Source organism: Lonchura striata, chromosome 1A, assembly GCF_050655825.1.
Source record: "Lonchura striata isolate lonStrDom1 chromosome 1A, ASM5065582v1, whole genome shotgun sequence".
Classification (NCBI taxonomy): Eukaryota; Metazoa; Chordata; class Aves; order Passeriformes; family Estrildidae; genus Lonchura; species Lonchura striata.
In genome coordinates this window covers 75,233,775-75,248,474 of record NC_140741.1, presented here as the reverse complement: position 1 = coordinate 75,248,474, position 14,700 = coordinate 75,233,775, and the positions used below count along the sequence as shown (strand labels likewise).

The 14,700-nt window shown below is 42.6% G+C and overlaps 1 protein-coding gene across 5 annotated transcripts in view; it reads right to left on the bottom strand.

The window, feature by feature from the left end:
- FBH1 (F-box DNA helicase 1) overlaps positions 1-14,700 on the bottom strand; it is a 46,075-nt gene that overhangs the window by 12,958 nt on the left and 18,417 nt on the right. For 2 of the 5 annotated variants that reach the window (XM_085569482.1, XM_085569483.1), the window contains exons 13-21: positions 14,561-14,647; positions 13,243-13,379; positions 11,926-12,025; positions 9,957-10,078; positions 8,187-8,262; positions 5,344-5,541; positions 3,707-3,832; positions 2,189-2,295; positions 1,409-1,549 (exon numbers count right to left, since the gene is read on the bottom strand). In XM_085569482.1, coding sequence (XP_085425608.1) covers positions 1,409-1,549; positions 2,189-2,295; positions 3,707-3,832; positions 5,344-5,541; positions 8,187-8,262; positions 9,957-10,078; positions 11,926-12,025; positions 13,243-13,379; positions 14,561-14,647 — 1,094 coding nt within the window. Of the gene's footprint in view, positions 1-1,408; positions 1,550-2,188; positions 2,296-3,706; positions 3,833-5,343; positions 5,542-8,186; positions 8,263-9,956; positions 10,079-11,925; positions 12,026-13,242; positions 13,380-14,560; positions 14,648-14,700 lie in introns of those variants that run through there. The other 3 variants (XM_085569485.1, XM_085569484.1, XM_085569486.1) reach the window with 3 other exon arrangements.

Here is a 14,700-nt window from a genome sequence, read left to right as displayed (position 1 = left end):
TGGGAGGAAAAGAGGAGATTTCAGGGAAGAGGAAGCTGCAGGAACACAACCTCAGCTTCCCAGCTCTGCCACGGTCCAGGGAAAGGAGCCATGGTGTGCCCAAAGCAAGGAAATCTCACACAGAATCATGGAATGGTTGGAAAAGGTCTTTAAGGACATTGAGTCCAACAACTCCAAGGTGAACTGATGCCTTGAGAACCTGACCTAGAGCAGAGGCTGGGCAGAGCTAAAGAATAAATCAGGGATTTATTAAAGGATCTCCTCCATGGATCCACCTTGGGCAGCACCAGAGCCCAGCCAGGGCTGCACCCAAATGAACCAAAATGGTCCCAAAATGAACCCAAATGACCCAAAATGGTCCCAAAATGAACCCAAGATGAACCAAAATGGTCCCAAAATGAACCCAAATGAACCAAAATGGTCCCAAAATGAACCCAAGATGAACCAAAATGGTTCCAAAATGAACCCAAATGAACCAAAATGGTCCCAAAATGAACCCAAATGACCCAAACTGGCCCCAAAATGCACGAGCGCTCCCGGGGCTCTCCCTGGGATCAGTTCTGCTCCATTGGCACCTTGGAGTTCATTCCCAATTCCAGCTCCAGCCCATCAGTCCCACCCTGCTTGTTTTTCTCTCTCCAGCCCACGGTGTTTGTGCTCCTGGGCTGAGGTTTGGATCATTTGTCCTTGGTGCCCAGCTGGAGCAGGAATTGTTTTGTGTCCCTGCTCTGTGCACAGAGCTCACCATCCCATCATGAGAAGCCCAGACCCACACACCAAAGCAGCTCAGAATGTGAAAATAGAAAAGCCAAACCCGAGGCCTCCCAGGTGCCACATCCCCAGGGCTTTGCCATCCCTGCAGGAATGGGAATTCCAGCCCTGCCTCGGGCAGCCCATCCCGTGCTTGGGAACCTTTCCATGGAGGAATTGTCCCCAGCACCACCCTGAACCTCCCCGGCACAGCCCGAGGCTGCTCCCTCCTGTCCTGCCCCTTGTCCTGGCCACGGAGCTCCAGACCCACCTCGTGTTCCCTGTGGAGCTTGGCCTTCCCAGCCCCCTCTGGAGAAGGATCCAGCTGGGACCAAAGCCAAACTTGGCCCCACAAGCTGGGCTGTGCCTGGGGCCAGGGGTGCTGTGCCAATCCCACACGGATATTCCATGGACTCCACGAGTCACACACGGGATCTGACACAGCAAAACCCCAGACCTGGATCCACCTGAGATCTCAGATGGGATGTTCGAGCTGGAGTGGATTTGAGTGAAGTGCAACAACCTGGAATTACCCTTGGAATTCACGCCTGGTTGTGAGCTCAAGGAAATGGATGGGGAGCTGAGATCCCTGCTCAGAACAGAGACTGGAATGGCTCGGGAAGGCTCCCAGATCCCAAATCCCAGGGAACGGACGTACGTGAGTCAATGGGAGCTTCTTCACCACCAGCCCGGAGCTGAGTTCCAGGGATTTTGTACATCCTGACACACAACAAGCAACAGGAGCTCCATCCTCGGCCTTCCCAGCCTCACTCAGCAGCTCCACCCGGAGGAAACGCTCCTAGGAAACACGGGAAAAAGGGAATTTCATCCCTCAGGGGGAGCTGAGGGAAGCTAAAAGCTGTTCTGTATTTTTTTAACCCCTAAGGAAGAGACTTGGAACATGACGGGATTTAAAGAAGGAACAAAACCCCAAATTCCTGGTGGTGAAAAAACTCCAGAAGCCAATGGTGGGAGAGGAAGGAAAGGGAAAGGGAAAGGGAAAGGGAAAGGGAAAGGGAAGGGAAAAGGGAAAAGGGAAAAGGGAAAGGGAAAGGGAAAGGGAAAAGGAAAAGGAAAAGGAAAAGGAAAAGGAAAAGGAAAAGGGGCGGAGATAAAGGAAGAGCTGGAAGTCCCTGCAGGCAGGGAAAAGGGAACCTTCACACTTCCATGTAGATAAAACCCCAGGATCTGTGGAAAGCAACATCCAAATGCAAGAACTATGGAAAAAGCCCACTGCAATCCTTTGTCTTCCTACTGGAATGTCTGATGGAGCAGCAAAATGCAGGAATAAAAGTGATTCCTGCTATTCTGGTGCATGCCAGCACAAGGAACAGTCCGTGGCATGAATCCTAGGATTAGGGTGGACTTTAGGATTATCCTTTGGTGCCTTGGATCACCCCACAGCAGGATTCCCTTGCCCTGGGAAGGTTTCACTTACTCCAGCCAGGGATAAGAGGTTTTCCAGGGATTTGGACATCAGCAGGCACTTCTTGGCTCTGGTCACGGCCACGTAGAGCAGGTTCCACTCATCCTGAGGGGTCCTGTCTAGGAGGGAGGAGAGACAATCCATGGATTTAGGGATGAGCAGCTGTCTCTGGTCCTTCCAATGCTTCAGCCAGCGTCCCCAGAATGAGCTCTGAGGTTCCTTCCCACCCAAACCATTCCAGGATCCCATCTGGGATGAATCTTGGCATTTTGTGCTGCTGGATGTGCTTGGGGTGGGAATCTGTTCCTGATTTTCTCCCTGCTGAGGATTTCAGGCTCTGTCTCCATGGAAAGCTGGGAAGAGACCTGGGATATTCAAACTGCTTCTCCTGGCAGGAGGAGGAGGAAAACAAAAGCTGGAAGGATTTGGGATGGCTGAAGGCTCCTTTCCATGGGGAAATGTTCCCTAAAATCCAATCCAAACCTCCCCTGGCACAGCTGGAAGGATCACAAATGGGCTCAGGGAATGCTGAGCTGCTCCAGAGCATGGAATTCCCAGCTGGAATCAGCCCTGGGCACCCCTGAGCCTGGCTCAGCTCCCACAGCCACAGGTGGGATGAGCCTTGCACACAAACCCCACTGGGAATAGATTCTCCAGCCCCGTCCCTGCTGGGATGGGATTGTTGGAGCCAGGGAATCCTTGGGGTGGGAAAGATTTCCAGGATGGAATCCAACCATTCCCAGCCCTGCCAGGTCACCCCTGTCCCCAGGTGCCACATCCACAGGGGTTTATATCCCCCCAGGAATGGGAACTCCAGCCCTGCCCTGGGCAGCTCCAATGCCTGACCACCTTTTCCATGGGGAAATGTTCCCTAAAATCCAATCCAAACCTCTCCTGGCACAGCTGGAGGGATCACAAATGGGCTCAGGGAATGCTGAGCTGCTCCAGAGCATAGAATTCCCAGCTGGAATCAGCCCTGGGCACCCCTGAGCCTGGCTCAGCTCCCACAGCCACGGGTGGGATGAGCCTTGCACACAAACCCCACTGGGAATGGATTCTGCAGCCCCGTCCCTGCTGGGATGGGATTGTTGGAGCCAGGGAATCCTTGGGGTGGGAAAGATTTCCAGGATGGAATCCAACCATTCCCAGCCCTGCCAGGTCACCCCTGTCCCCAGGTGCCACATCCACAGGGGTTTCAATCCCCCCAGGAATGGGGACTCCAGCCCTGTGCCAGGACTGGACAAACCTTTCCAGGAGGAATTTCCCTAAAATCCAGCCTGAGGCCGTTCCCTCTGCTCCTGTCCCTGTTCCCTGGAGCACAGCCCGACCCCCCGGCTGTCCCCTCCTGGCAGGGACTTGTGCAGAGCCACAAGGTCCCCCTGAGCCTCCTTGGCTCCAGCTCAGCCCCTTCCCAGCTCCCTCAGCTTTTCCTGGTTTTCCAGACTCTTCCCAGCTCCGTTCTCACTCTCCAGCCCCTCACCACGCTCTCCTTTCCCACTTTTTGGGCTCTCCAGGGAGCTGGTCCCTCACCAAGAGCAATGTTCATTCTCCTCAGGAAAGCCCCACTGACTGAAGGGATTTGCACAAAATCATCCGCGACGCAAACGGTGTCGAATTCCAGGCCCTTGGCTTGGTGCACGGTCCCGATGAGAAAATCTGGGAAAAGCAAGGAAAAAGGGTCAGCCTCGGCAGCAGTGATGGTATTTTTTGTTTCCTTTCATTCTGCATCCATTCCCCTTCTGCCAGAGTTAAATCAGGAGCAAAGCTCCTCCGTGGGGAATCCAGATGGATGAAGGGAATTTCTACCAAGGGAAATTCCTGGTTGGTATCCCGAGCTCCAGCCACATTCCCAAACAGGAATGCTGAGTATTTGAGGAATTTTCTCTCCCCAGATTCCAACAGGAATCCTAAATGGGAAGGGCTCCACTTTCTACTATCCCAATGTCCAGCCTGGTTTTGGGATCACTGCCAGGGATCCAGGGGCAGCCCCAGCTGCTCTGGCAATCCCAGCCCAGCCAGGAATTCCTCATTCCCAATCTCCCATCCCTGGCTGCCCTCTGGCAGTGGGAGCCATTCCCTGGGTCCTGTCCCTCCAGGCTTTTCCCAAATTTCAGCTCTCCTGGAGCCCCTTCAGGGCCTGGAATGTGCTGGAAGCTCTCCCTGGATCCTTCTCCTCAGGAGAACATTCCCAACTCTCCCAGCCCTGGAATGTGCTGGAAGCTCTCCCTGGATCCTTCCCTTCTCCAGGGGGACATTCCCAGCTCTCCCAGCCCTGGAATGTGCTGGGAGCTCTCCCTGGATCCTTCTCCAGGAGAACATTCCCAACTCTCCCAGGCCTGGAATGTGCTGGAATCTCTCCCTGGATCCTTCTCCAGGAGAACGTTCCCAACTCTCCCAGGCCTGGAATGTGCTGGAAGCTCTCCCTGGATCCTTCCCTTCTCCAGGGGAACATTCCCAGCTCTCCCAGCCCTGGAATGTGCTGGGAGCTCTCCCTGGATCCTTCTCCAGGAGAACATTCCCAACTCTCCCAGGCCTGGAATGTGCTGGAATCTCTCCCTGGATCCTTCTCCAGGAGAACGTTCCCAACTCTCCCAGGCCTGGAATGTGCTGGAAGCTCTCCCTGGATCCTTCCCTTCTCCAGGGGAACATTCCCAGCTCTCCCAGCCCTGGAATGTGCTGGGAGCTCTCCCTGGATCCTTCTCCAGGAGAACATTCCCAGCTCTCCCAGCCCTGGAATGTGCTGGGAGCTCTCCCTGGATCCTTCTCCAGGAGAACATTCCCAACTCTCCCAGGCCTGGAATGTGCTGGAATCTCTCCCTGGATCCTTCTCCAGGAGAACGTTCCCAACTCTCCCAGGCCTGGAATGTGCTGGAAGCTCTCCCTGGATCCTTCCCTTCTCCAGGGGAACATTCCCAGCTCTCCCAGCCCTGGAATGTGCTGGGAGCTCTCCCTGGATCCTTCTCCTCAGGAGAACATTCCCAACTCTCCCAGGCCTGGAATGTGCTGGAAGCTCCCCCTGGATCCTTCTCCAGGAGAACATTCCCAACCCTCCAAGCTCCCTCCAGAGCCGAGCCACTCCAACCCCAACACTTCCCATTCCACCTCTGTTCTCCCTAAAAACCCAAGGCCAGCTTTCCCCCCAGGACGGGAACGATCCCGATTTTCACCTGCCAGGGATTCCTGGGCCACGTGGCTGCCTCTGATCCTGGCGACCAGCGCCGGGATCCTGTCCCGGTACTTGTCCACGATGGAGATCTTCACCTCCAGGTCCCGGTCGTCCACGCGCGCCGCGAACTCCCTCAGGCCCAGCAGCCCCTCCGAGCCCTCCCACTGTCGGATGAAGGAATCCTCAATCACCAGGTTTGCTGCCGGGGGGTGGATTCAGGTCGGACATTTCAGGTTTTTTTATTAGATTTTATATTTATATTTTATATTTGTATTTTATATTTTATATTTATATTTATAATTTATATTTATATTGTATATTTATTTATATTTATATTTATATTTATATTTATAATTTATATCTATAATTTATTTTTTTATATTTATATTTTATATTTATATTTTATATTTGTATTTATAATTTATAGTTTATATTTGTATCTGTAATTTATAATCTATATTTATAGCTATAATTTATAATTATAATTTATATTTATATTTTATATTTGTATTTTATATTTATATTTTATATTTATATTTCATATTTCATATTTATATTTATATTTATTTATATTTATATTTATATTTATATTTATATTTATTTATATTTACAATATATAATTTATATTTATATCTACAATTTATAATTTATATTTATATTTTATATTCATATTTATATTTATGTTTATATTCTATATTTCTATTTATATTTCATATTTGTATTTATAATTTATAAATTTATATATTAATTTATGTTTATATCTATAATTTACAATTATATTTTATATTTATATTTTAATTCATATTTATATCTTATATTTACGTTTATATTTTATATTTATAGTTAATATTTAATATTTATATTTATAGTTCATAGTTTATATTTATATTTATCATTTATATCTATAATTTATAATTATATTTTATAGTTATATTTTATATTTTATATTTATAGTTTATATTTGTATTTATAATTTATATTTATATCTATAATTTATAATTATAATTTATAGTTATATTTTATATTTATGTTCATATTTTATATTTATATTTATAATTTATAGTTTATATTTGTATTTAGATCTATAATTTATAGTTTATATTTTATATTCATATTTATGTTTATATTCTATATTTATATTTTATTTTTATATTTATAATTTATATTTATGTCTATAATTTATAATTTATAATTTATAGTTTATATTTGTATTTATAATTTATATTTACATCTATAATTTATAATTATAATTTATATTTATATTTTATATTTATATTTTATATTTATATTTTATATTTTATCTTCATATTCATATTTATATTTTATGTTTATGTTTGTTTATATTTATATTTTATATTTACAATTAATAGTTATAATTGATATTTATACTTTATATTAATAATTTATATTCATATTTATAACATTTTAATATTGATTAAATTTTGATCAGACATTGTAATAATTGATTTCCCTCCTTTTCCAGCTCCCAAAGGAACTTTGCCCGCACGAAAAATAGCAGGAATAATATTGATGGAATCAAATATTTGTGGAAAATTGGGGAATCTTTTGTTGTTGCCATAAAAAAAAAAATAAAAGAAATTCAGCTGTTGCTGGTGGATTTTAAAGGGATGATTTTTATCCTGAGTTTGATACTGAATTTTATTCCATATATTAAGGGAAATTTTGAATTTTATCCTGATTTCTTTCCTGAATTTTATCACATATTTTAAAGGAAATCCTTAATTTTTAACCTGAATTTTTATCCTGAGTTTGATACTGAATTTTATTTCCTATATTAAAGGAAATTTTGAATTTTATCCTGATTTCTTTCCTGAATTTTATCACATATTTTAAAGGAAATCCTTAATTTTTAACCTGAATTTTTATCCTGAGTTTGATACTGAATTTTATTCCATATATTAAAGGAAATTTTGAATTTTATCCTGTTTTGTTTCCTGAATTTTATCACATATTTTTAAGGAAATCCTGAATTTTAACTTGAATGTATCCTGAGTTTTATCCCATGTATTAAAGGAAATCCTTAATTTTTAACCTGAATTTTATCCTGAACTTTATTGTTTTTGAAAGGAAATCCTGAATATTTTCCTGAATTTTATTCCATATTTTAAAGGAAATCCTGAATCTTAACTTGAATTTTATTCTATTTTTGAAGGGAAATCCTGAATTTTATCCCGTATTTTAAAGGAAATCCTGAATTTTTAACCTGAATTTTATCCTGAATTTAAAAGAAATCCTGAATTTTATTCCATATTTTCAAGGAAATCCTGATTTTCATTTTAATTTTATTCTAAATTTTATTCCACATTATAAAGGAAATTTTAAAAATGGAGCTTAACACCCAAAACAATCCAGGGAATGCTGAAAATGAGTTGAAAATAGATTGAAAAATTTTGGGAAAAATATCCCAAATTCTGGGTTTACTTACACTGAAAATAAGGAATTGCTGTTGAAAGTTGGGAAAAGATGCCTGACAAAAATTCCCAAATTTTGGGATTTCTGTAATTAAGCAGCCAAAATAGTCCAGCTTGTGATAAAACTATTAAAAATGAAGTTTCAACCAAAAAATTAGGAAATATAAAATTAACCAGGGTTAATTGTTAAATTATAATATACAATTATATAATATACTATCTATAATGTATTATTTATATTATATTATTATTATTATAATATTATTATTATATTATATTATATTATATTATATTATATTATATTATATTATATTATATATCATATTATATTATATTATAATTTTAAAAGGGTTTTGATTTCCAGCAAAAGCTAAAAAAATCCTGGAAAAAAGAAGAATAAAGGAATACTCACAGTTTTTCCTGACATCTGCAGGTAAACTGAGCTTCCAAATGTCATAAATTCTGCTCAGGCCAAATCTCTCCAATCCCTAAAAGGAAGAAAAATATATTTATAAAATATATAAATAACATTGACTTATAAAACAAATTTTATTTATGTATTATTTGAAGGTGTTATTTTATTTTATAAAATTTATTATTTTAGACATAATTTTATATGTTTATGTATTTATTTTATTTACAAAATAAAATTTATTTATAGAATGCATAAGATATTTTAAAATAACATAAAGTAATAAAACACACAAAATACCAAAAATAACATAAAGGAAAATAACCTAAAATAAAGGAAAATGAACTATAATAAATGAAAATAAACGAAAATAAACTAAAATAAATGAAAATAAAATAACATAAAGTAAAATAAAATAATATAACACCAAATAAAAATAATAAATTTATGGTATTTATAAATTCAATTTATTCCAAACTGCAGAAGATTTTCAGTCCTGAGCACTTCAACCCAACCTTGAATTGGAATTTAGGTGGAAAATTTGAAATATCAGCTTAAAATTCCCAAGGATCAAGCTCCAAATCTGTTCAAATTCCCAAAATCTGGCTCCCAACCTCTCCAACTTCCAACATTTTTGTTGTTTTCCTGCCCCATCCCTGATAAAAATGGGATAAATTATCCTAAAAATGGGATGAGGCCTGCAAGGCTTGGAGAGCAACAGCTCTAAATAACAAAAAAAATCCTGCTTTCTCCTGGAAATTCCTGCATTTTCCTGGAATATTCCTTGAAATCCTTGGAATTCTTTATTCCAGCTGTCCATCCCTCTTTCACTGCCCCATTCCTTATAAAAATGGGACAAATTATTAAAAAAAATTGATTGAGGCCTCAAAATGGGACAAGGCCTGCAGGGGTTGGGGAATAACAGCATCCCTGTGCACAAAAGATTCCTGTTTTTTCCTGGAATATTCACTGAAATCCTTGAAATTCTTTATTCCAGCTGTCCATCCCTCTTTCATTGCCCCATTCCAAATAAAAATGGGACAAATTATCCAAAAAAATGGATTGAGGCCTCAAAATGGGATGAGGTCTGCAAAGGTTGGAGAGCAACAGCTCCAAATAACATCCCTGGCCATAAAAAAAATCCTGCTTTTTCCTGGAATATTCAATGAAATCCATGGAATTCTTTATTCCAGCTGTCCATCCATCTTTTCCAGCCCCATCCCTCATAAAATTGGGACAAATTACCCAAAAAAATTGGATTGAGGCCTCAAAATGGGACGAGGCCTGCAGGGGTTGGAGAATAACAGCATCCCTGGGCAGAAAAGATTCCTGTTTTTTCCTGGAATATTCACTGAAATCCTTGGAATTCTTTATTCCAGCTGTCCATCCCTCTTTCATTGCCCCATTCCAAATAAAAATGGGACAAATTATTAAAAAAAATGGATTGAGGCCTCAAAATGGGATGAGGCCTGCAAAGGTTGGAGAGCAACAGCTCCAAATAACATCCCTGGCCACAAAAATTTCCTGCATTTTCCTGGAATATTCATTGAAATCCATGGAATTCTTTATTCCAGCTGTCCATCCCTCTTTTCCAGCCTCATGCCTGATAAAATTGGGACAAATTATCCAAAAAATGGATTGTGGCTTCAAAATGGGACAAGGCCTGCAGGGGTTGGAGAATAACAGCATCCCTGGGCAGAAAAGATTCCTGTTTTTTCCTGGAATATTCACTGAAATCCTTGGAATGTGAGTGGGTGCCATGCCCCTCACCCCAATGACGTGGATTTTGGCCGGGGGGTCTCTCCCAGAGAATTCCACGGCGTCCTCAAACACTTTCCAGTTGCTCCGGGACAGCAGCGCCATCTTCCCCTCCCGGCCTCCCCGCACGTCCCCTGGGGAGAAATTCCCGGTTATCCACAGCCATTCCTGCAGGAATTCCCAGTTATTCCCAGTTATCCACAGCCATTCCTGCAATTCCCAGTTATTCCCAGTTACCCACAGCCATTCCTGCAGGAATTCCCAGTTATTCCTGGTTATCCACAGCCATTCCTGCAGGAATTCCCAGTTATTCCTGGTTATCCACAGCCATTCCTGCAGGAATTCCTGGTTATTCCTGGTTATCTACAGCCATTCCTGCAATTCCCAGTTATTCCCAGTTATCCACAGCCATTCCTGCAGGAATTCCCAGTTATTCCCAGTTACCCACAGCCATTCCTGCAGGAATTCTCAGTTATCCACAGCCATTCCTGCAGGAATTCCCAGTTATCCACAGCCATTCCTGCAGGAATTCCCAGTTACCCACAGCCATTCCCAGTTATCCACAGCCATTCCTGCAATTCCCAGTTATTCCCAGTTATCCAAAGCCATTCCTGCAGGAATTCCCAGTTATTCCCAGTTATCCACAGCCATTCCTGTAGGAATTCCCAGTTACCCACAGCCATTCCCAGTTATCCACAGCCATTCCTGCAGGAATTCCCAGTTATTCCCAGTTATCCACAGCCATTCCTGCAATTCCCAGTTATTCCCAGTTATCCAAAGCCATTCCTGCAGGAATTCCCAGTTATTCACAGTTATCCACAGCCATTCCTGTAGGAATTCCCAGTTACCCACAGCCATTCCCAGTTATCCACAGCCATTCCTGTAGGAATTCCCAGTTACCTACAGCCATTCCCAGTTATCCACAGCCATTCTTGCAGGAATTCCCAGTTATTCCCAGTTATCCACAGCCATTCCTGCAATTCCCAGTTATTCCCAGTTATCCAAAACCATTCCTGCAGGAATTCCCAGTTATTCCCAGTTATCCACAGCCATTCCTGCAGGAATTCCCAGTTATCCACAGCCATTCCTGCAGGAATTCCCAGTTATTCCCAGTTATCCACAGCCATTCTTGCAGGAATTCCCAGTTATTCCCAGTTATACAGAGCCATTCCTGCAGGAATTCCCAGTTATTCCCGGTTATCCACAGCCATTCCTGCAGGAATTCCCAGTTACCCACAGCCATTCCTGCAGGAATTCCCAGTTATTCCCAGTTACCCACAGCCATTCCTGCAGGAATTCCCAGTTATACAGAGCCATTCCTGCAGGAATTCCCAGTTACCCACAGCCATTCCCAGTTATCCACAGCCATTCCTGCCAGGTATTCCCAGTTAATTAATGATTAATATTATCAATATTTCATTAATAATTTAATTTATTCTATTTTATTTCTAAATGTAACTTTATATTTTATTATGAATTTAATTTCAGGAAATTAATTGCTATTTCATTTTCATTATTAATTTAATTTTATGTTTTGCTATTAATTTATTATTTCCATTTTATTATAAATTTACTCTCAGGAAATGATTTATTTATAGATTATTCTTAATTTAATTTAATATTTTCTTATTTTACATTAAATTGTTATCTATATTTATATTTCTGTATAATTTAGTTTTAGGTATTTAATTATTATTAATACTTTATTACTAACTTGTTTGAATATTGTATTATAATATAATATTTTATTATTTTACATTTCTATTTTATAATTAATCCAATTTTGTAAATTAACTAATATTCATATTTTAACATCAATTTAATTTTATATTTTGTATTAATTCAATATTTATAATTTTTTTCCTGTTACTATTAATTTAATATACTAAACTAATTAATGATTCCCTATTTAATTACTAATTATTCAACATTCTTGGGGAATTCTTTGGGAATTCTTTGGGAATTCCTGATCCCAGCTCACCCTTTTGCCTCCCTCCCACCAGGGTTTTACTGCGGATCCCTTTGCACACGTCCAGGATGGTGGAGCCCACGTAGGCGATCTCGGGGCCGAAGCGGAAACTCTGGGAAAATCAGCAGGCAAAACATGAAGGAATTCTTGGAATCTATATGATTCCATCTATATGGAATTATGGCATTCCCAGCAATCTTCCCGAGAAGTTTTTTCCCATGGAAAAAGCATCAAAATTTCTCCAAAATACTCCCAGAACTCCTGGTTGTTCTTAAGAATTTCTGGAGAACTTTTCCCTTGGAATAAGCATCAAGATCCCTCCAAAGTATTCCTAGAAATCCTGGTCATTCTTAAAGTCCTGGGCAATTTTTTTCCATGAAAAAAGCATCAGATTTTCTCCAAAACACTCCCAGAAAATCGTGGTCATGGGCTGGGACACCTCCCACTGTCCCAGGCTGCTCCAACCTTTCCTTGGACATTCCAGGGATCCAGGGACAGCCAGAGCTGCTCTGGCAATCCCAGCCCAGCCAGGAATTCCTCCTTCCCAAAATCCCACCCCAAGCTCCCTTTCCCAGGGAATTCCCTCCATTCCCAGCTCTCCCAGCCAGGCATTGGATCCATCCCTACCCCGACTCTGCTCCAGGAAGGAATTTTGGGATCCAGGGGTTTCACTGGGAATCTCAGCACTCCAGGAAGGGTCTCCCTTCCCTTTTCCATCCCCAGCTTCCATAAAAATCCCTCGGGATGGATTCTGAACCTCCTTGATCCCAGAATCCCGGAATGGTTTGGGTGGGAAGGGACCTCAAATCCCATCCCATTCCAATCCCACCATCCCAGGCTGCTCCAGCCTTTCCTGGGACATCCCAGGGATCCAGGGGCAGCCCCAGCTGCTCTGGCAATCCCAGCCCAGCCAGGAATTCCTCATTCCCAAGATCCCATCCCTGGCTGCCCTCTGGCAGTGGGAGCCATTCCCTGGGTCCTGTCCCTCCATCCTTGTCCCCAGTCCCTCTGCAGCTCTCCTGGAGCCCCTCCAGGCCCTGGAATGTGCTGGAAGCTCTCCCTGGATCCTTCCCTTCTCCAGGGGAACATTCCCAGCTTTCCCAGCAGCTCCAGCTCCAGATCCAGCATTCCAGACGTGATCCCCTCAAAAAAGAGGAATTTCCCTGCACCAAGCCTCAATCCCAACTCCCACTTTCCCATCAACAGGATGAGATCTCTCCACTAAAGCCCCACAGCTTCCAGATCCCCCAATCCAGGGAACAGCAAACCCTCCACAGTGCCAAATTTTCCATGGATTTGGGATTTATCCATGGAAAATGCTGCCCTTACCTGGGTCAGGTAGTACACGTGGGTGTGAGGCAGCAAGTAGAGGGTGTTGACGGCCCCTCGGAAGGTGTAGATCTGCTGGTGAGGGTCTCCCACCAGGATTTTCCCACATTTTTGGGATTGCACAATATCCACGATGGCTGTGGGGGGAAAAAAAAATTGGATTGTGAAGGAATAACCTGCTCCAAATCCAAGGGAAAGCTCAGCTGGGATCATGAGGTCTAAATCCAAGGGAAAGCTCAGTTTAGATCATGAGTGGAAAACCTGCTCCAAACCCAGAGGAAAGCTCAGTTGGGATCATGAGGGAAGAACTTCTGCTGCTGAGGGTCTCCCAGCAGGATTTTCCCACATTTTTGGGATTGCACAATATTCACGCTGGCTGTGGGGAAAAATAAAATTGGATCATGAGGGAAGAACCTGTTCCAAACCCAAGGGAAAGCTCAGCTGGGATCATGAGGTCTAAATCCAAAGGAAAGCTCAGTTTAGATCATGAGTGGAAAACCTGCTCCAAACCCAGAGGAAAGCTCAGTTGGGATCATGAGGGAAGAATCTGCTCCAATCTAAACCCAAAGGAAAACTCAGTTGGGATCATGAGGGAAGAACCTGCTCCAATCCAGCTCCAAAGGAAAACTCAGTTGGGATCATGAGGGAAGGACCTGCTCCAATCCAACTCCAAAGGAAAACTCAGTTGGGATCATGAGGGAAGGACCTGCTCCAATCCAAACCCAAAGGAAAATTCAGTTGGGATCATGAGGGAAGAACCTGCTCCAATCCAAACCCAAAGGAAAATTCAGTTGGGATCATGAGGGAAGAACCTGCTCCAATCCAAACCCATGGGAAACTCAGTTGGGATCATGAGGGAAGAACCTGCTCCAATCCAAACCCAAAGGAAAGCTCAGTTTGGATCATGAGGGAAGGACCTGCTCCAATCCAAACCCAAAGGAAAACTCAGTTGGGATCATGAGGGAAGGACCTGCTCCAATCCAAACCCAAAGGAAAATTCAGTTGGGATCATGAGGGAAGGACCTGCTCCAATCCAACTCCAAAGGAAAACTCAGTTGGGATCATGAGGGAAGAACCTGCTCCAATCCAAACCCATGGGAAGCTCAGTTGGGATCATGAGGATCCAAATTCAAGGGAAAGCTCAGTTTGGAAGAACCTGCTCCAAACTCAAGGGAAAGCTTGCTTCAAACATTAAACCTGAGGGGAAAATTTGTTTAAATTCCAAGTATTTCAGTGAAGATACTTCCACCACATTTCCGAGCACATGGAAATCCCCTCTGGAAGTGGGATTGGAGCTCCAGCTCCTGGAATTACTCACCTGGAGTGCAATCCTGGGCTTCATCCACAAAAATGGCATCGTATCCCCAGAGCTGGGGCTTGCTGAGCTGCCAAAGTTTCAAATATCCTGAGGGAAAAAAATCAGGAATTTCAAGGAGATGGAAAACCACCAGGACCTTT